A 20,508-nucleotide genomic window follows, 5' to 3' on the forward strand; every position below is an offset into this window, starting at 1 on the left:
GACTTGAGAATGCAACTGTGAATTCAAAGTCCTTTGTCCTCTTGGCCCATTAACATTCCAGTGCATGGGATTGACATTCCACATAGTATAAGCAAATGTTAACCCTTAGCACTCTGGTTCTGTGTAGTGAGGAGCAGCTCTCGGGGAACCCAATCCGGCGTCTTTGGGGCGATGCAGATGTACACTGAAGGGGTTCAGATTGAATGTAGCTGAGCTAAGCATATGTTTGTCACATTGCACAGCCTGGGTTACAGAAGTGCAGAGCCAGTATCCCTACTCACTGACAGCTGTTTCACCCTGAGACTGGTTATACTGGATTTGCAAAGCAAAGTTGGAATAGGTTTCAACCACACATTAAAGTTATGGTGAGTTCAAAAGTGACAGAAATCCTCCACCATATATATATCATACAGCAAATAAAAATATCACTTGTGAGCACATTCACGTGTCTTGTATGCCTCGGGAGACAGAGAAGACAAAATGACGGCAGCCAAAGGGTGTCAGTTGTTTGCTGCCATTCGCTGATGTTAAAGCTGCTCTGACAATCTGAAACACACCAACCGTCTTAGGTCTGTTATATAAGATTATTTTCCCGTCTTCGCCGCTGTCTGTCGGCTCCCCGCTGCCTGCCGTGCGCGCGCGACCCTTGTATAGAAGGGCTGACTAACCTCAGCCATCTATAACTGCCGTGTCGCGCGCAGGGCGTAGCACACCCAGCCACTATAGAATGGCCCTTATGCTCCTGTACCCTATGTTTCTACTTACACTTTCTTATAGAGTGTAAGCTCTTTGGGGCAGGGCCTCCCTCACATACTGTTACAATATTTGTTATTTGATTGTTTTTCTCCCTCCAACACCATTGCACTGCGCTACAGAATATGCAGATGCATTTTTAATAAACGATAATAATAAATAGAAACAAAAGGAAATATAAATCCCTTATAGTAGAAAATAACTCTAAATCTCCAGGTTGGACAAAAAGGCAAACATTACAGGGAATACTGTACATGTGTTTTGTTTAATACTGTAAAATTAGGAAAAATAACACAGTATGCACACAACAAAATACTGTTTCTTCAAAAACGTACTGTAGGAATGTGATGTAAAATGCAACTAAAATCTTTCAGAACCCGTTAAAGAATCCTTATTAACCATCCCTCTGGCTATCAAAGATTTTCTATGTGTACTTTTGTTCACAACTGTTTTTCCTGGAATGTGATATCTCTAATTAACTCATTATCACAATTACTACAATATATTAATACTAATATACTAATATTACAAACGACACTTTGCATACTGATGTCTGAGAGCTGTGAACATTCTTTGTTCTTTTAGCCATAATGACATGAATCTTATCCAATCCGAAACTCACACTGTACGTAACCTGCTATTTCAATATAAAAAATAGAACAATGTACTGTAGTTCAACAAAAAACAATCCCTTATAGAATCAGTGCAAGATGAGATTTGTACAATCTCATAAATTTGTCTACAACTGCTGTACAACTTTCAATAACTCTTGAGTTGGTCCATTAAAGGGCATAGCAAGCAGTAGTGAACCTTAGTATAGCAGCAAAACTCTAACACCGGGTCCCACTAAGTCATGATGCAGGGTATCACACCCCTATCAGGAGTTACCTGACATCGGCATGTCCATTAATGCCAAATTACGGTACAATACTCTGCATTGTGGCTTAGTGAATCTGCCCCTAAGTGGCCCCACTTGTGTCAGAAAGAATAATACTAACATCTCAAAAAAAAGATATTTATATGTCAAAACCTAAATGTAAGTTTACTAATAAAAGCCTACTGTAAGTCACTTGATATCATGTCATATTTGGAAACTCACTTAATCCCTTTTAGTGCCCTATGAACATACGGTGTACGTCACATGCGCTGGCACGCCCAATGTTTGGAAGCGGCATCAGAGCAGTATACTTACAAAACCACCATAAGAGTCCCCAAATGTTAAGTGTGGCTGAAGGGGATAAGAACACCATAGGGCAGAGGGAGGCATAGCAAAAAATCTCCACATACTGACTCATATAGTGCTCCTCATAACTTTTCTTCCGATAGAAAACTTGACAAACATTACTTAAAGTAAGACAGGTAAGGCCCAGAAAGTGTATACTGTACAAGCGTCCACAGTGACTAATACGTACTATTATATAGTATCACTAGCTACTGAAGGGTGTCCATGCAACCCAAATTCTTCATACAGTAGTTCATGTAAAGACTTACTGTTCAGCACCGCAGACCAAAATGCAAAAATCTGCGGCACCAAAAACAGCTCATCTAAAAGGTTACTTTCGTTCTTGATGGCCCATGAAGTGGAGGATAGTGCTGCAGGGTCCCATTCAGAAGCAGGGGTGCCGCATAGTTAATCCTCCCGGGCCACTTTCTGTTTTTGTGGGCCGTGATCGTGCGTGGCTGCCGTGCCGTCCAGTGGCCGCACGCGATTGCGGCACCGAAAACAGTAAGGCTCTGCTTATGGTGCCCGCGACGCGACGTCGTGGTAAAACAAATGTATTGCCGCCATCACGTGTGCTTAGTAAGCGCGACGCGATGGATCGACGCAAATTTTTGAAGCCGGTCAAATTTGATTTTTCAGAGGCTGTCACCACATGTGACAGCCTCTGGACCAATCAAAGACCTGGTCGCCCGCGATGTCGCCGGAAATCGAATTACAATTTCGCTAGCGGCGATGGCGACGTGACATCATCCATCTTGTCGCCGTCACACGCACTATAAGCGCAGCCTAAGTCTGGCTAGATATGTATAATACACATCCGGTCATGTCAGTCAGTTGTATGGAGAAATTACGCCAACAGAGGTTAGGTTAGTGCACCTACAATTAGTCATGTCCATGCGTTACAGTATATCACAGGCAACTCAAACATTAGAGGGCATAAGACAGGTAAAGTCGCTTTAATCAATTCTCAGTCTTGTTTCTATTTGTCGGAAGGTTGAAGGTAGTGACCTTTCACTACTAAAGAATTTAGGGCACGGCCCTTAGTATTCCACTTGAGGAGTAGAAATGGTTGAAAATGAGTCAATGTTCAGCCTACAAATATTTCAACTATTCTATTTCTTTGCAACTATCTTCACGTACGGTATAACTCTGGAACACCAACTCTTCCTCAGATAATATAGTAGATCAAGCTTGATATACCTGAGGAACACAAAGAGGAGGAGAAAGTGAGTTACAAGAAACAGTCCTTGTCAGAAAAATAGCAAAATAATATGTAGGCAGTGTCACGATTGGCACACCTGTGAGTATGTGACAATGGTTAATACATACAGCTATCCAGCTGACACATTTGTGTTGTAGCAAAATGTGTCAGAAAATACAACTACTCTCTTCTAACCATGTTACATTCAATCAGAGCCCAAAGATTTACTTATTACATTTTAGATTTCATATATACAAGTACTGTATAGTACAGTGCATGGGTAAAAGAAAAAGATTATTACAAAAATATACAGTACAATAAATGCAGACAGTTTAATAAAATAAAAGGGGGTAACATAGATTTATCTAATTACTTTACCACGTAACCTCCTCAGATTTCTTCAGAGGGGGCTTGAAGTTGAGAATATGGACATCCACACTTTCATTAGTCAAAACACACCTCTATGTTGAATTTCTGATTTCATATATCAATTACATGCCTTATATCTTAACTTCCTGCATCGGAACTAGCATGAGGTCACCTTCTGGGCATATCCCTTACCCCCCCCCCCCCCCCCTTTCATCAATCTTTGGATGATATTTTTATGGCTTAAAGAAAAAAATAACTTTCTTTTGAATAAAAAGCTGCCTTCACATACTGAATAATATATCCAATATTGTTATTCCTATAATACGTAGAAGAACATGATTCATTTCAATATGTTCATGAGAGTTTGCCACATGTAAAGAGACTATATTTAGGCTTACTCCAAAGTTTCAGTGACAAATGGATATATGTCCATTACAACTTCATAAACATGAAGTGTTTGGCATTATTTGATTTTTTTTTATCATAAATGTTACAAATATCCATCTGTATATAGAGAGAGGGAGAAGAAAAGAGAGATATCCTTTTGATTGGTGCACTCCTAAGAAATCCCAAATATGAACTGGTGTATATATTTAATTGGCACTTTGCTAGTGTTCATACCGGCTGAGGTACAGTATCTCTTATCAAAATATCTTATAAACCGTGTTCATCATGTCTAGGGATGATGATGGCCTGACAGGTGGGGACTAGATTCAATGTGTAAGCACAAATACTTGAATGTACAGGGTATTTGTATGATACTGTAGATATAAAACTAAAACTAAACTTTAATACATCATAAAATAAATTCGCTCAAACTTTTCAAATCAATTAAAATTCACAAATGCATGTAACTGATGAGTGTATGCCGCTGATACAGACGCTGCTAATGATGGATATATATAATCCTGTTGTCTAGCTTCAAAGCAATAGAAAAGACTAATGTCTGTGACTAATGTCACTGTAATATCTTAATGAGCTATGTATGGTCAATATTGACAATGACTATAAGTCAGCTTTATTCAGCTGACAGTATCAAATGTCAAGTTTGTACAGGGGTGTTGATCAGGCAGGTGGCAGGTGAATCTAAATCTCTTGGCAATATGAGCCGTTTGCAGAGATATTAAGGGTGTCTGGTGGAAGCTATTCACAGTAGGTTCTATTAATTGGAAAACCTGCCTATAGCTTAATGGCCCACTAGTATCTCAAAAAGGATTATTAATAGCAGTCTGGTTGCTTCTTTCTTTCTGTTAGTATAGTGCACTTATTTTAGAAACACTTACAAACTAGAGTCTTCTAAACAGAGATTAAGTTGCCAATTAGTATCTGGCTTAATTAAAATAAATACTTGACAATTTCAATTCTCTGATTGAAAGCTCACAAGACTAATTAGAACTGATGTTGCAGTCTTGGTTGCCCCAGAGAGATCTCTGTTAACAAGGGAATGAGTATAATATTGTAAATAGTTGTTCCAATAGATGTATGATTGTAGAAGACCCTATTAGAGATAAATAGTTGGTGCAGGGGTCTGAATCAGACCGCCTGAATGGGGCAGTTGATTCTAATTCCCCTGACTCAATAGGTTTTTAAACAGCAGAGCTTAGGTGCTTGGCAGAAGCTATTCACCGTTTGTTCTGTGTATTGGAGAACCAACCTATAGCTCATTGCCTAAATAAAAGTAGAATATACCCATTTGACATATGACATATTTTACTTCTATTGACCAGATATTAATAGTTTCTGAAATGAGCAACTAGATACTGACTGCCTCTGTCAGTCTACCAAATTATATACACATGAAACCAGAGTGGCAGATCTGGCAAGGGTATGAATCAACCAATTATTGACTATGGAGACATAGTATATGGCTCGGCTCCTCAAACCCACCTTAGCAAACTTGACACCCTCTACAATTCAATTTGTCGTTTTGTTCTCCAATGCAACTACAACACACATCACTGCGAAATGCTCAAAGAACTAGATTGGTCATCACTAGAGTCTAGGCGCAAAGTTCACCTTTCCTGTCTCACCCTCAAATACTTTCTGGGCAAGCTACCCAGCTACCTGAACAAGCTCCTCACCCCTACCACATGCAGTACCTATCACCTGAGATCAGACTCCAAAAGACTATTCATGGTCCCAAGGCTCAACAAAGTATCTGGACGTTCCTCCTTCTCCTTCTGTGCACCCCAAAACTGGAACAACCTACCAGAGACTCTCATATCCACCACCAGCTTAAGTTCTTTCAAATCTAAGGCTGTCTCACACTTTAATCTGGTCTGTAACTGTTTCATACGCTCATAATATATATTTTCTTTAACTGTGCACGCAATGTCTTATATATAATGTATACCTTGTTCATTTATGTAACTGTACTCGTAACCATGTATTATTTGTTTTACTCTGTGCCCAGGACATACTTGAAAACGAGAGGTAACTCTCAATGTATTACTTCCTGGTAAAATATTTTATAAATAAATACATAAATAAAACCTGTCTGTACATATGCAGTACTTGGCAGGTGATTCTGATTCCCCGTGGTTAATCGGCTAGATGCTACCGAACTCTGCAGTCCAATATGGTTAATAAAGATAAACCTTACTGCAGTTGTTTGCTCTGTACTTACAGTATGTAAATATGACCACAGAATGGCAGGTCTGGCAGGGGTATGAATCAACCTGTCTGTACCTTTGTGCCATACTAGGCAAATGATTCTGATTGCCCCTGGTTTTATCAGCTAGACACTGACTCTGCAGTCAACACATATCCCCACAGATAATACCTGGAAGTTTGGTTAGTGGGGAGATAAATCTTTAAGTAGTTATTCACCCTGTAACTATAAAAATATAAAGTGGCAGGTCTGGCAAGGCTATGAAGCAAAATGCCTGTACATTGTGCAATACTAGGCATATGATTCTGATTCCCCCTCTTGCTGCTAGTAACTCCACTGATGTCTCCGTTACTGCTTAATGCTTAGTGCAGGAGATGCTGATGTAGCTGGTCAGTGTGAGAGAAATGAGGGCCGCGCAGCAGGATCGGATCGTGTCCAGAAGTGTTTGGATATCACGCCACCTGCTCCTAGACCCTCATGCGGTTATGCCCAACAGCTGTTTCGCCTGACAGTGGCTTCTTCCAGGCCACCTGTAATGCTTGGGTAGCACTGGTAAGATTAGGTGCTATATTTCTATCCTCCTCCTGTGCATAATCCCTGTTAATGGCAGGTTGCCAGGAGTAATCATGGATTTTCCCTATTTCTGACACTGTACTGAGTCAGTGAAGGTAGCTCACCTGACCTTGTGTCCAATCAAGCGACACAGCGGCGGTGCCTACCGGAAGCTACAAAGAGCAGTGTCACTTCCTATTTAGTGTGTCACAAGAGTCTAGTGGTTGTCAAGTCTGACACTAGTCTGTGAGGAGTTATGAGTTAGCTAGAGAAGAGAAGCGTGAGCAGCCTATGAGTAGAGCTGATAGTGAGGTGGACCAAATACCTCTTACCCTGCTTAGGGGGTAAGGGAAGAGCTAGACCCACTCTGGATGGCCCTAGGTCCAGAGTGGAGGCAGGGACATTCTCAAGGAGAAAAGCTAGCTGGCTGTGTATATTGATTGTACCTGTCTGCTGCTGCTGAGAGAGAGAAATAAAGAGCTGCTGCTAATTGGAAAAAGACCTATTGTGTGAGACTGGAATCTCTCATCCCTGGGAGGGGATTCTGCGGTAGGGATTCCATCCTGCATCCCTGGGGCCTACTACAGATGGAGGCGCTGCACCATTAGAAGAAGAATGAAGGCATTCACCCCAGAAACCTGTCCTGTTGTCCCCATGTCATCGCGGGAGACTCAGTCCATCCTGTTGCCAGCAGGTATGCACCACACCGAGACATGTAGCCAGACCACAGAACACCTTATTTATTTATTTATAAAATATTTTACCAGGAAGTAATACATTGAGAGTTACCTCTCGTTTTCAAGTATGTCCTGGGCACAGAGTAAAACAAATAATACATTGTTACAAATACAGTTACATAAATGAACAGGGTGTACATTATATACAAGACATTGCGTGCGCAGTAAAAGAAAATATATATTATGGGCGTACTGCTGCGGCACAGTTTATTCGAGCATTTGCCCGTTCTGTGCCGCAGCAGTAGCCTGGCGCGCGCCCGAGAGTGACGGGCGCGCGCCGAAGCAGCGGAAGAGCGCCCTCCGATCGGGGCGCTCTCCCTACCGCTGCCGGGTCCGCCGGGTCCCCCGGAACCCCCTGCCGCTGTCCCGCGATCGCGGGACACCAGGGCTCCCTCGGGGAGCCCCTGGACGCGCGTGCAGGGGGCGCACGCTCCCGAAGACGCGTGACCGCGCGTCTATGACGCGCGGCACGCCGAGGGGCGGCCACTAGCAAGCCGGGAAATCTCCCGGCTTGCGGATCTGGCCGCAGTGTAATAAACTGTGTCGCCAGTGTATGAAACAGTTACATACCAGATTAAAATGTGAGACAGCATTAGATTTGAAAGAACTTAAACTGGTGCTGGATGTGAGAGTCTCTGGTAGGTTGTTCCAGTTTTGGGGTGCACGGTAGGAGAAGGAGGAACGTCCAGATACTTTGTTGAGCCTTGGGACCATGAACAGTCTTTTGGAGTCTGATCTCAGGTGATAAGTGCTGCATGTGGTAGGGGTGAGGAGCTGATCTGCGATTGGGTGGGGGGTCTATGGGTTAAACTTGTAAATTTTTAACTAAAATTTTTTGTTAAACCCATGATATTTCACATTTAGTAAACGTGCACAACATTTGGACTGTCGTCCCGGTCACACACCGACATTCTGCAGAACCTCCAAGAATGTATATCAGGAGACATTACAGGGTTTCTGTGTTTATTTCTGCTCTCAAAAGAAGTTGTGACTCCATATTTCAATCCCCCAATCATCTTAGAGAGGGTCATTCTTATCTAACCTCCCCTTCTGGACGAACATAAAAACTAGGCCAGGTCTTGACTTTCCATAAAAACAATTAATGTATTTTGAAGGCATCTGGTAACTAAAATTAACCTCTGGTGTGACAGGTTTATTAAAATACTGAATATTATCTGCCATTTTCATTACAGGCAGCGCAAAGATCTAGATATTATTCAGTAAATAATAAGTAGTTAAGGGCTTCCCTATTTAATATCCACCATGCAGCTTCTTCTTGACAATCTCCTTAGAGTTTTCCTTGATTGAAATAAACATCTAAAAGAAAAAGTGCAAACCACGTGGAGACAAAAGGGAGAGATAAAAAGAATATATCATAGTACAGCAGTTTAGTGCTCAGAATCCGATCCGCTGATTTTCCCGAGCATTTCAGACCAAATCCAATCCGCATGCTGAAATCTGAAGTGGTATTTCAGCGATGTTAGCTGCCGCGAGTTCTCTCCAATCTAACTACAAAGGCTCGGATTTTAAATAATCCGACGTTGGATTTAACGTAAATCCATTCCACGGTACGAGATTATATCGAATCCGACATCTGATTCAACAATAGTTATATACTCCTCCCCTTCCTGTGATAATTCCGTATGTCGGATTCAGATTCGGATTCAGTTTGCAGGTTCTCATTCCAAATCAGTGACACAAAATAAAAACGAATCCACGTAAATCCGTGGCTGAAAGGAACTGGGCAGTCCGCCTTGGATTCAGATATACGTGGAATTTCCTCCCATCTCCAGTCTTCTGTGGGAGTGTTAGCGTGGGGTTTTCTAATGGAGGATTTATACTCCGAGATTCTTTTACACTCCCTTTCTGGGCAGCTCACCCACGTATAGCAGCCACAATAGCATTTTAACAAATATATTACATACAAATAAAATCATGTAATATTGTCCCGTCTATCTTGCCGCATAGCAGTGTGTAAAGCTAGCCCCCTTAATCACAGATTTACATGGGCACAGGAGTGCTTTTATGGAGGAGGTACTTAAAATCTACGTTTTGGTTCAGATGCAGCCAATGTTATTACCTCAATTACCTATAATTCTAGAAATGATTTGCTATGTATTGCATGTGTTAACAAGATTAAACACACTGGCACGTGTAAAGCATTCAGTAATAGTGCAGTAGAGTTGACGGACCGCATGAACGCGAGTAATAACATTGGCTACATCTGTGTGATCGGGGACTAAGTTCCGCCCTGAGCAGAAGGTCATGGAAAAACTATATACAGAAGAACAACAAAGGAAGGGAGGAGGACGGATCTATTTATACTGTATGGAGAAAAGGTAACTTTTACATGAATTGCTTGATACGTAACAATGACATGTATTACTTACTCGTCCCGCCCTGTTGCTTCTCTTCGCATGACAATATACTATTGGCAATGCCACATCACTAATATCATCGCGGTTATTAATACTAATTTGATGGGTTGGAGGCTGGATCCAGTGTCTAAGGAAACAAACAGACACAAAACAAAAGGTAAAAGCAACAGGTTACAAAACAGAATTGTTGAATAATTTATAACAAAATGTACTGATATTTCATTTCGTATTCACAAAACACAGTTAAAGCTGCAGTTCAAGCTGTCGTTTTCCAATTATTATTTTTTTTTAATTCAATATGTGCATCAATACAATCTGCACACTGACAAGTGATTAGCTAAGTTGCTGATCGATCCGTTCTCCTGTAATCGATCACTAAAATTCAGCTGGGGGTTCACTAAATGCATCTTGGGTAATCTTATGCTGCACTGACAGCCAAAGTTCTGTGAGGAAGATCACGTGACCAGGTAGACACGAGATTCAATTGGTTCAGTGCTAGAGAGGGCAGGGCTCAAAATGTGATGCTGTTTCAGAAGGGGAAGGGGATGTGACTTTGTAAATGGTTGCTATAGGAACAAAAATTTTATAGGAATAAAAAAATAAACAATTTTAAAGACATTTTTAATGTATTCTAATGTAGCAAACATTAGAATACATTAAAAAAGTCCTTAAAATTGTTTATTTTTTTATTAAGCGCTACAAGTATTTTCTCATAATATAGAACTGATTTATTTAAAAAAAACACACATGTAGGATATTGCTTGAACTGCAGCTTTAAATCAGAGCAATTAATGTGTTGTTATCTAAAACAAATATGGCCCTTATTTTCCCTAAATTAACTCCTTATTTACACAGGGAATTGTAAGGCCGACAGGCTCAGGCCCCCGACCTCTGCAATGAGATAAACCAGCTGCAGAAGAGTTCACCCGCCACAACATACATTTAAGCTTTGCCACTTAAACCTGTTGCAAATCATCCTTGTGGACACTCCCTCCCCCTGGCTTCCTTTATAAGTTGACCATTTCCCCTTCCAGGTTTCCAGATCACTGTGCTACTGACATTGCATCCAGCCTTGCTACCAGAGCATCTATCGTCTGACGTGCCTGCTGCCTATCTTCTGCCTGACTATGCTCATGACTACTGCCTGCCCTGACCCCGACCTGCCTGACTACATTGTTGCGTTCTGCTTGGCCTGATGCACACCTGTTATACCATTGTCCTATTTACCACCTGACCTGACCTCGGCTGGCCTGACCTTCTGCCTCTTCCATTGTACTACATTTGTCTATCCTGACCAACAACAACTCTGTGACTCTCAGCCTTTCCCTACGACCACACTCTGGGCGCCATCCTGTTCTTCCTGCTCTAGCCATTAGGTTCTTTACAGTAATTATATTCAAAAGTTATGTCCTTAATTGGGTACATACAATTATTTCAGGAAAACCGCGTTATATTAAAAAATGTGACGTGATTTATAATTTGGCATTACTCCCATCATTACCCTGAAATAGGACTTTTGCTGTAGAGAAGGAAAGACAGAGGCAGAAAAAGAGATTGGGGAGGAGACAGAGAGAATACATTTCCCAGATATATCAGATATCTCACTACTCACTGTTTCATCTTTTTATGGGTATAGAAGTCAATGGCCCCACTCATAAAATGGTCTCACTCCCGACCCACCAAAAGCCCAACCTCGGGGTCTGGATGTATCTAGGCTTACTTTCTCCCGGCCCAATATGCTTCCAGATTGGGCCCCCCCCCCCCCTCCAGCATTAATCCCCTGGTGCTGGGGAAGCCACTGTTACATTATCACAGATTACCCCAGTGACAGAGACTGTCTTCTTTGCTAGATCTGTAGGTATGACTTAAAGAATGTAGTGTTGTTGCCCGTTTTTAATCTTAACATCGTACATAGTATTATTTTCTAAACAGAAATGTAGTTATAAGATCATAGATGAGACAGTATATGATATATAGAATCAACGAAAGCACTTAAGATCCCACTTTGTGTTTAAACCATACAGTATGGTAATAAAAAGTATTGAGGGTAAAAATCCAAAATGACCCTCTGGTATAATAGATTAACCCTGTTTCCTCCCCATCTGGGAACAGGAACATGTTCAGTGATATACAAGACATTTTAATGAATTCAAAGAGCCTAATGAGCAATTGAGGAAATGTTTTTAAACTGGTTGATTCTTATCTCTCTAGAGATAAATCTTAAGTGCTGCATGGTTCATATTTTCAGTGGTCTCGTTGGTAACCCCACATATCGTTTGTTACAACCACACAGCAAAAGATAAATGACATAATTAATTTGGCCTGTATCATAGGATTTTATCATAACATTTCTTGTTTTGTCTTTATTCTCAGGGCTCTGAGTTTTTTTGTAAATAAGGACATATCTTAAAACGGCGACATTTAAATGAACCTACAGTACTTAATGTGGGAACAAACTTTTATTATGGAAGAAACACTAGGGTTAGGGAGTGATCACAAAACCACACTAATTGAAGCAAATAATGAATAAATAAATGGTAATCCAAAAAAGTGGGTGCAAACTGTGAACTGACAAGTGAATCAGAAAAGGGGGGAAAGGAAAACACAGAGTAGATGTGTCTCCTAAAAGAATTCACTATAATGCACTCCTACTTAATTTAAAATTTAACTTTTAATATATTTCCATAAAACATATATTACCAAAAACGTCGTGTATTGTGCATTAAAAATAAATTAAATTGACAGTAACTAGCGTCTGTGTCAGTGAATGTGTGTTGGAGTGGTCTCAACCGACAATTGGTAGTAGAAGCTACAGGACACAGAACGCTGCTTAGTCAGGGTATAAACCCCTCTGGGGCACCTATGAGATCAGGTACACAAGTGATATGCACACTCAGTGACTAAGATGTATCGTAAGGCTACAGCAGTCCTGCTTAGACTTGTAAACCACAGAGCACTTGAGGATGTTAATTATACATGTATTGACATCCAATATATATAAAAGTGCTACTGATAGTATATTGATGGAGGGTGAATGATTCACAGCATAGTGAAACAAATGTTCACAGCATATTGATCATTGAATCATTCTACAGCACACTCCAAATGGTTAAATCATATAAAGAGCAGGCATGCTTGCACACTGAGTGTAGGTGGAGTACCCAATTCAGATCTACATAGATAAATCCAGGAGACTACAGATCACTACATAAAAGCAGCTCCAAGTAGGAGACTGACAACATGGCGCGTCCAACGCGCGTTTCCCTCCAGCAAAGGAGCTTCCTCAGGGACAAATTTGCTTGGGGAAGGAGGAATGAACCCTTATATACCCTCACAGTACCTTGATTACAGATTGAACAAGTTTACACCTGTTGCACATGCGCAGTTGGTCCGTTGTCAAACTGCACCCCTCAAATTACACAAATGCTTAATAAACTAGCATTTGTGTAATTTGAGGGGTGCAGTTTGACAACGGACCAACTGCGCATGTGCAACAGGTGTAAACTTGTTCAATCTGTAATCAAGGTACTGTGAGGGTATATAAGGGTTCATTCCTCCTTCCCCAAGCAAATTTGTCCCTGAGGAAGCTCCTTTGCTGGAGGGAAACGCGCGTTGGACGCGCCATGTTGTCAGTCTCCTACTTGGAGCTGCTTTTATGTAGTGATCTGTAGTCTCCTGGATTTATCTATGTAGATCTGAATTGGGTACTCCACCTACACTCAGTGTGCAAGCATGCCTGCTCTTTATATGATTTAACCATTTGGAGTGTGCTGTAGAATGATTCAATGATCAATATGCTGTGAACATTTGTTTCACTATGCTGTGAATCATTCACCCTCCATCAATATACTATCAGTAGCACTTTTTTATATATTGGATGGCAATACATGTATAATTAACATCCTCAAGTGCTCTGTGGTTTACAAGTCTAAGCAGGACTGCTGTAGCCTTACGATACATCTTAGTCACTGAGTGTGCATATCACTTGTGTACCTGATCTCATAGGTGCCCCAGAGGGGTTTATACCCTGACTAAGCAGCGTTCTGTGTCCTGTAGCTTCTACTACCAATTGTCGGTTGAGACCACTCCAACACACATTCACTGACACAGACGCTAGTTACTGTCAATTTAATTTATTTTTAATGCACAATACACGACGTTTTTGGTAATATATGTTTTATGGAAATATATTAAAAGTTAAATTTTAAATTAAGTAGGAGTGCATTATAGTGAATTCTTTTAGGAAACTTTTATTATGACCACATTTTGGAGTATGAAACATACTAGGTGATACTAGATTACTGTACCTAGTGTTTGTGACTTTTTACACTGGCGACACACTTTATTCGAGCTCGGCTAGTCCCACGAATTCAGGTATACCCGGGTGTATTGAGGTTTGTGACTGTTTTCTGCCCGAGTGCATTGGGTTATTTTTCAGGCAGGGATTGAAGCATTTTATTCCCGCTGGCTGCAATACTGCACAGTATATATATATATACTGCATTACAATTCATGAATTTATGCCATCTGGTAGACACGCGAAGCATTGCAGCCTATTAAATCCTAATCATTATCATTTAACAGATCAGCCGCCCATCAGCCAGGCATGAACCCAGGCTGGGAAGGCAAACGCAACGGGGCTTGTCAGAGGTGAGGAGCGGCGCATTCCAGGTATCTGCCAGGTACATACTGGGTATTTGCTCGAATAAAGTGTGTCGGTGCAGTAGATACAATTTTAGGGTCTGAGGATACAATATTTGGAATATGTGGGTCTAAGGACAGAATGCCCCAATGTTTTCTGACTATTGATGCAATAGCAGTGGCTTTGTTACTACAGTATATTGTATCACAAAGTAAGGAGGGCCAGAAATAGAGTAATTAGTAGAAGCCTGTAGAAGTATTCCTGGCTTCTCTGTGTTCATAGTACAGCAGTTACTCCTATTAGCTATCACACCTGAAGAAATTAAATATTTTCTGTTAACTGAAATAGCATAACCAAAGGCTTCAGCCAAATCACTCATATGGTTGGATTTAACGTGTGGTCACCCCTCTTACTAATGCTGTCAGACATTTTTTCAGCCCTTCTGTTTGCTATAGGAATATGCCAGACAATGCTTTGCTTCTTTGGCATTGAAGATGGGAGGTAAGGTAATAGTAGGGTGTTTAAGTAATTATTTAACCCCTTTTTAGTGCTTGGAGGCATTAATTTGACCAGCATTTGTAGCCTCAGGCATCAAAGGGGTTAACAATTTGCTGATAAGAGTATAGTAACAAATCTTATTCAATAACCATATGGTAAAACATTGTCATAGTAACCTCCCACCCCACAATTTCATTGCTTATTTTCAAGGAAACATTATCTACTGCATAGCTAATACATATATATTTTATAAACAAATAGTTCTTAGTGAATAGAGTGATACAACTGTAACTAAATTTTGCTTGTTATTTTAAAGCTTGCGATATCAAAGCTTGTTTAATGGGGTTAAGTTTATCTAAGCCTTAACACAGCCGTAATAGTGTTTTTAACTTCCATTCATTTGCATGTACAAAAAAAAAAAATCAAAAGTAGTAAAATATGAATATGTTACGTCTGACATTACAAAGGAAGTGTTGTTCAGGAAGTGACACCAAATGCGTTGGGGATATTCTTACCAGAGATAGACAGACAGGTTTCTCCATTAATGGCACCAACTGGAAAAACATTAAAGAGACAGCGGTAGCATCCTGCATCTTCAATGCTGGTTCTCCACACTGTGATAGCGGTCTCATTTAAGCCCAAATGGGTGATGTTTAGCAGGTCCTGGTATATACCAATGACATTGGCTCCGCTCCTGGTACTGTATGTGGCCACATTAGTTACATTGTTATTCTTTCCCGAAATCTTCTGCCACGTCACTTGACGAACGTTTTGTGGGTTCCTCAGGACACATTTTAATGTCACAGTTTCATGTAGTTTCAAGGATTTGTTGTTTTCAGTCAACACCTCGTCTGTCAAGTCAGGAGAAAAAAAATAGTTTATGACTAAAAAATAACTACAATACTTATTGTTTATACTATATTATAACATATGCACGTGCTATAAACAGGGTTATTCACTAAGTCATTCTAGAAATAATGTATCTTTATTAATCCCCACTGGTTTTAAGGAGGTAATTCTGTATCGGCCGTAGAGGTCATTCTGGACGTTTTGACTGAAAATCCACGTAGACTTACATGGTGATTTCTGTCCACAAATGGTCCGAAAAGCAATTTCCAGCAATTATAGAATATGGCCCTAAGTGTGTATCAAATAGTGAGGACGTTAAGATCTGAATTATTTATACAAGGCCAGTGAGGCTTTAATGATTAAACCAATAGCACTTTATTAATATAATTTTTATTTCTCAGCTTGGGAACATATTTACAGAGAGGAGATATTCCATAAGACACCTTCAGACACTGGAAGAAATCATATGGTCCATTCAATTACACCGTTTCTTCTGGAGATGGAAGGTATCTAATGCATTAACACTGCTTAGTATATGTAGCCCCTGTGATGGTGCTCGTCTCCGATCAGGAAGCCGACCCCAAGGGCTGAGGTAGGGATGCAAATTTACCGACCAGAGCCCAGGGACAGAGTCCTGTTAGAGTATCCGTAGTCAGTAAGCAGGCAGGAGGTCAGGTCTGGTGGCAATGGTGCAAAGTCGAGGCAACAGGCAAAGGGTCAGCAGGGCAGGCGGCAGGCAGCAAGGGCAGGATCACAGTCCAGGGTCAGCAACAGGGATACCAAATGAACAGGGAAGCCACAGGGATGGCTTCCGAACAAGGAAGGCTCAGCAACAGGCTAGGCACAGCAACAGGCTAGCCTCAGGAACAGGGAAGGCTCACGAACAAGGAAGGTTCAGCTACTAGAGCCCAAGATGGCCAAGACACAGGGAAGGCTCACGAACAAGGAAGACTCACGAACAAGGAAGACTCACGAACAAGGAAGACTCACGAACAAAGAAGACTCACGAACAAGGAAGGCTCAGTAACTAGAACCCAAGGTGCCAGGAACACAGGAAAACGTATGCAATGCTCAGGCAGGGGCTGGAAGTCACTGACTGCTATTTAAGCCCTGGAACAAGTGCAGCCAATAGAACAGGCTGCCAATAACCAAAATGCCCACAGCAGCCAAGTAAGGGCGGATTCCAGCCAAAGCCGCCTGGACTGGAACCCCTAAAGCCCCCCTCAGGGCACTCCTAATTCGTGTAAGGGGTTAATGCCCTTGGCCATTATGGTTTCGTATACAATTAAAAAGCACTGTAGACGCAAGATATATAGGTTTCTGGGCTAATGAAATATGCTTGTATTTAACAGATATATACAAAAAGATTTGTGTTTATATCCAACATGGATAATATAATATAATATATGATCTCCACACTCGCAACAGAAAAATTAAAGCAACAATGGAAATCAGCAAAAAATTGTATTTTACTGCTCAAGTAAAAAATAACAAACACAGGGGTTATACAGCCTCACATCACGAATACGCTATAAAACTTTTACAAAAAGCACACAATAGAAAATAACCAAGTGGTGTCTATATCCCAATCTTGTAAATGCGCAGAGGATACTAAAGTGCAGATAATGACCTACAGTAGGTAGTAGATGAAAGAGTAAGGAAAGACAAGACAAACCAAAAAAGATAAGAAGGAGGTAAAAAGTCAAAAGACAAAGCTTATAGGGGGACACTAAGAAAAAAGCGCAAAATATAGTGCAGAAATTCAATAGGTCTAAGGCCAAATGAGAGTCAATTGTCAATAATAAAGGGGGCGGCGTTAATGTTTCAGGGTAAGGACCCTTTCCTCTGGTCCGTGCTCAGCACAGAAGCGAACCATCCGGTCACGGACCGCATGGCTTCTGCCACCACTCTATACATTGGACTTGAGGAGGATCTATTCAAGGGAAGTACTACATTTTCTTTTCTTATTGTGTGGGACCGGGCCAGTAAAAAGTGTCCTTACCCTGAAATGTTGATGTTGCCCCACTTTGTTATTGACTTTTCTGTAAATGTTGTACAGCGTATTCGTGATGTGCGGTTGTATAACCTCTGCGTTTGCTATTTTTTTATTTAAAGTGTAAGCAGTAAAATACAATGTTTTGGTGATCTCCAATCTTGCTTTAGTTTTTCTATTGTGAGAGCGGAGATTATATTTAGTGTTTAGAGATTATATTTAGTGTTTAGAGATTATATTTACTGTTTAGGGATTTCAGGGGTCCCTTTTGTCTCCCTAGAACCATTACATATTACACTGATCTTGAAATTGGTGGTCCTGCCCTTTGTATGACCATGGATAATAGTTATATATTTTTGTCGTGCACTCTATTAATGAAGAAATCACTAAATTATTTATCTAACATACAAACACATATAGTTTTTAGTTTACCATTACCAACAAGGTATTTTTAGTATATGTATGCCTGTATTCGTTTTGCTTATTAGTCTTGTTTGGCACTTATGGTATTGGTTGTACGCAACTTTCCTACACAAGAACTGAAGCCAATGTTATTCATGGAGGTTGTTTTATCCCCCGTACTCTTCCCTATTTGCAGGTGGGCATGTTTACCCGGGCTCATTGGGCAGAACTTCCAGTGTGGGATGATTTTTTAACATAGGAAGTAGCGTAGGTTACCTACTCTTTGATATAGCCATTAGTGGCACGAAATGCATTAGAGGCTTACTCTGTGCATCATTAATGCTATGTGTAAAATAAATACTTTTATCAGCATATTTTAAGCACTCAAACCCTTTATTCATCTCGCTGTGTACCACTACTTTCTTCTTCTTTTTTTTCATATCTATTCTACACGGCAGAAGCACACCAGTGGTACTTCCACCGGCAGGGATCCTGTGAGTAGAGCGATACACCCGGGGTGCTACTTGATTTTATAGGCATTTTAGAAGAATAGTGGATGACGGTTGATCTTGGTGGTTACTCTAAGGTTTGTCCTCGAAAGGCGGATTGTGATTCTTGAGACCACAGTAGGCCAATGATTCTCAGTCTTCAGCCTTGCCGACCGCAGTTCATACCTAATCGTGAGTATGTACCATATCTACCAGACCACTATAGTCCCTACTCACAAACTGAAATTAGATACAACCCTAGCTACAATGGAGGGAGTCATTTATATGTATATTAAGAACGTAGAATCTTTGATTTTTGGTCATTACCATTATAGCCATTACCACAGAGGTTTGTGAAGCACTGATATTGTACCTGGTTCCCTTCGTTCATTTCGTATATATACCTTTTGGAATAAATACTTAGACATAAACAACAAGCAAAAAAATCAACAGATCTCCCACAGTTCACTTTACAGAGATGGCCTCAAATCTACACAGAAAAGCAGCATGTTTAGATTTCTTCAATTAACCCTTCTGGGGACAGAGTTCCTAAAACATAAATCTTCCTGGCCTCATGCTGGAATAACCTCTTATCAAGATCCCCTATTATTATCAATGATTTAATTTGACCTTGATGTATATAATAAAAGTGCCATGCCACAATTACTTTTTATATTGTAATTTATAATGTCATAAACATATTGTAGGATTCTCCTCCTAAATGATCTCTTGTTTTTACCTACATATTGTTTGAATTCTATAATTAATGTAGGATTTAATTGCAAAACATCTCCTGTCTTCCCTATCAGAGACATTCTTGCTTCTTTTTAACCCATGCTGTGCTGAAAAAGGCATGTATTGCATCAGGCATACAGTACACTTATAGGAATGTATGTTAAAATGGGTAAGAAGCAAAACGGTAAGTGCTCATTTGCATGTCATTACCCAGAATCCCTGGCTACAGTGGCTGCATTGTATGTTACGAGTGATTGTGGAAAGGCAGGTTTGTAGACCTGTCTGAGATATGTAAATGTGCTCAGAATTGGTATTTTTACTTGTTACAGCATATACAAGCTTTACATCCTTTACAAGGATAACAGCCAATTATTTTCTTAATTATTAAGATGGGTTTATTATTCCTGAATTTGGGGAAACATGACTTTTCACTTGCAAATTCCTCAGATTGGGGGATCTCCTGGTGGTCATCTGGCAGAAAGTACCTAAATGTTTTTATTTTTTTTAATCTGGATTGAATATTCCAATGTTTTGTAATATTTTCTGTACATTCACCCAATGTGTGCCATATTCACTGACAAATCTAAGTGTATTTGTTTGTATCCCCCCTAAAATGATTATTCCCCATTGAATTCTTTGCCCTCATATATCCCTCCTATATAATACGTTTAGAATAGCCTCTCTGGAGAAATCTATGAGCCAGATATTTTGATTTATCGTTTAAATACCCACCGGTAATTTTTTTTCTAGAAATAGAACAGTGGGTATTCCTCTAATCAGGGCCGGCCAGTAAATGTTAACTTCAAGCCATGAATAAACTATTAGTAGCAGTCTTTTTTTTTTTGTAACGTACGTATGTGTGATAATACTCTTGCCGATTTTTTCTGACTACTAGATCAAGAAAAGCGACATCCTTAGCACTTATATTACCGGTATATCTGATCCTTAGAGCCTTCCCAAAGGAGCACTGCATGCTCTATATATCTCATGCAATAAGGGAAAAGGAGCACTCACAGTAACACTTAGATATATGTCCCAGGTGCACAAGGCTCCTCAATGAGTGTGTATAAACTGAGAA

General features: G+C 40.4%; 1 protein-coding gene across 1 annotated transcript in view; it reads right to left on the reverse strand.

Annotated features, from left to right (window-relative positions):
- Nucleotides 1–999: 999 nt before the first annotated feature.
- Nucleotides 1,000–20,508, reverse strand: part of LOC142491267 (CD226 antigen-like) — a 53,707-nt gene continuing 34,198 nt past the window's right edge. Inside the window, exons 4-6 of the mRNA XM_075593570.1 lie at nucleotides 15,479–15,814; nucleotides 9,836–9,950; nucleotides 1,000–3,175 (exon numbers count right to left, since the gene is read on the reverse strand). Of these exons, the coding sequence (XP_075449685.1) occupies nucleotides 9,874–9,950; nucleotides 15,479–15,814 (413 nt within the window). The 3' untranslated portion in view covers nucleotides 1,000–3,175; nucleotides 9,836–9,873. The remainder of the gene's footprint in view (nucleotides 3,176–9,835; nucleotides 9,951–15,478; nucleotides 15,815–20,508) is intronic.

Source organism: Ascaphus truei, chromosome 3, assembly GCF_040206685.1.
Source record: "Ascaphus truei isolate aAscTru1 chromosome 3, aAscTru1.hap1, whole genome shotgun sequence".
Taxonomy (NCBI): Eukaryota; Metazoa; Chordata; class Amphibia; order Anura; family Ascaphidae; genus Ascaphus; species Ascaphus truei.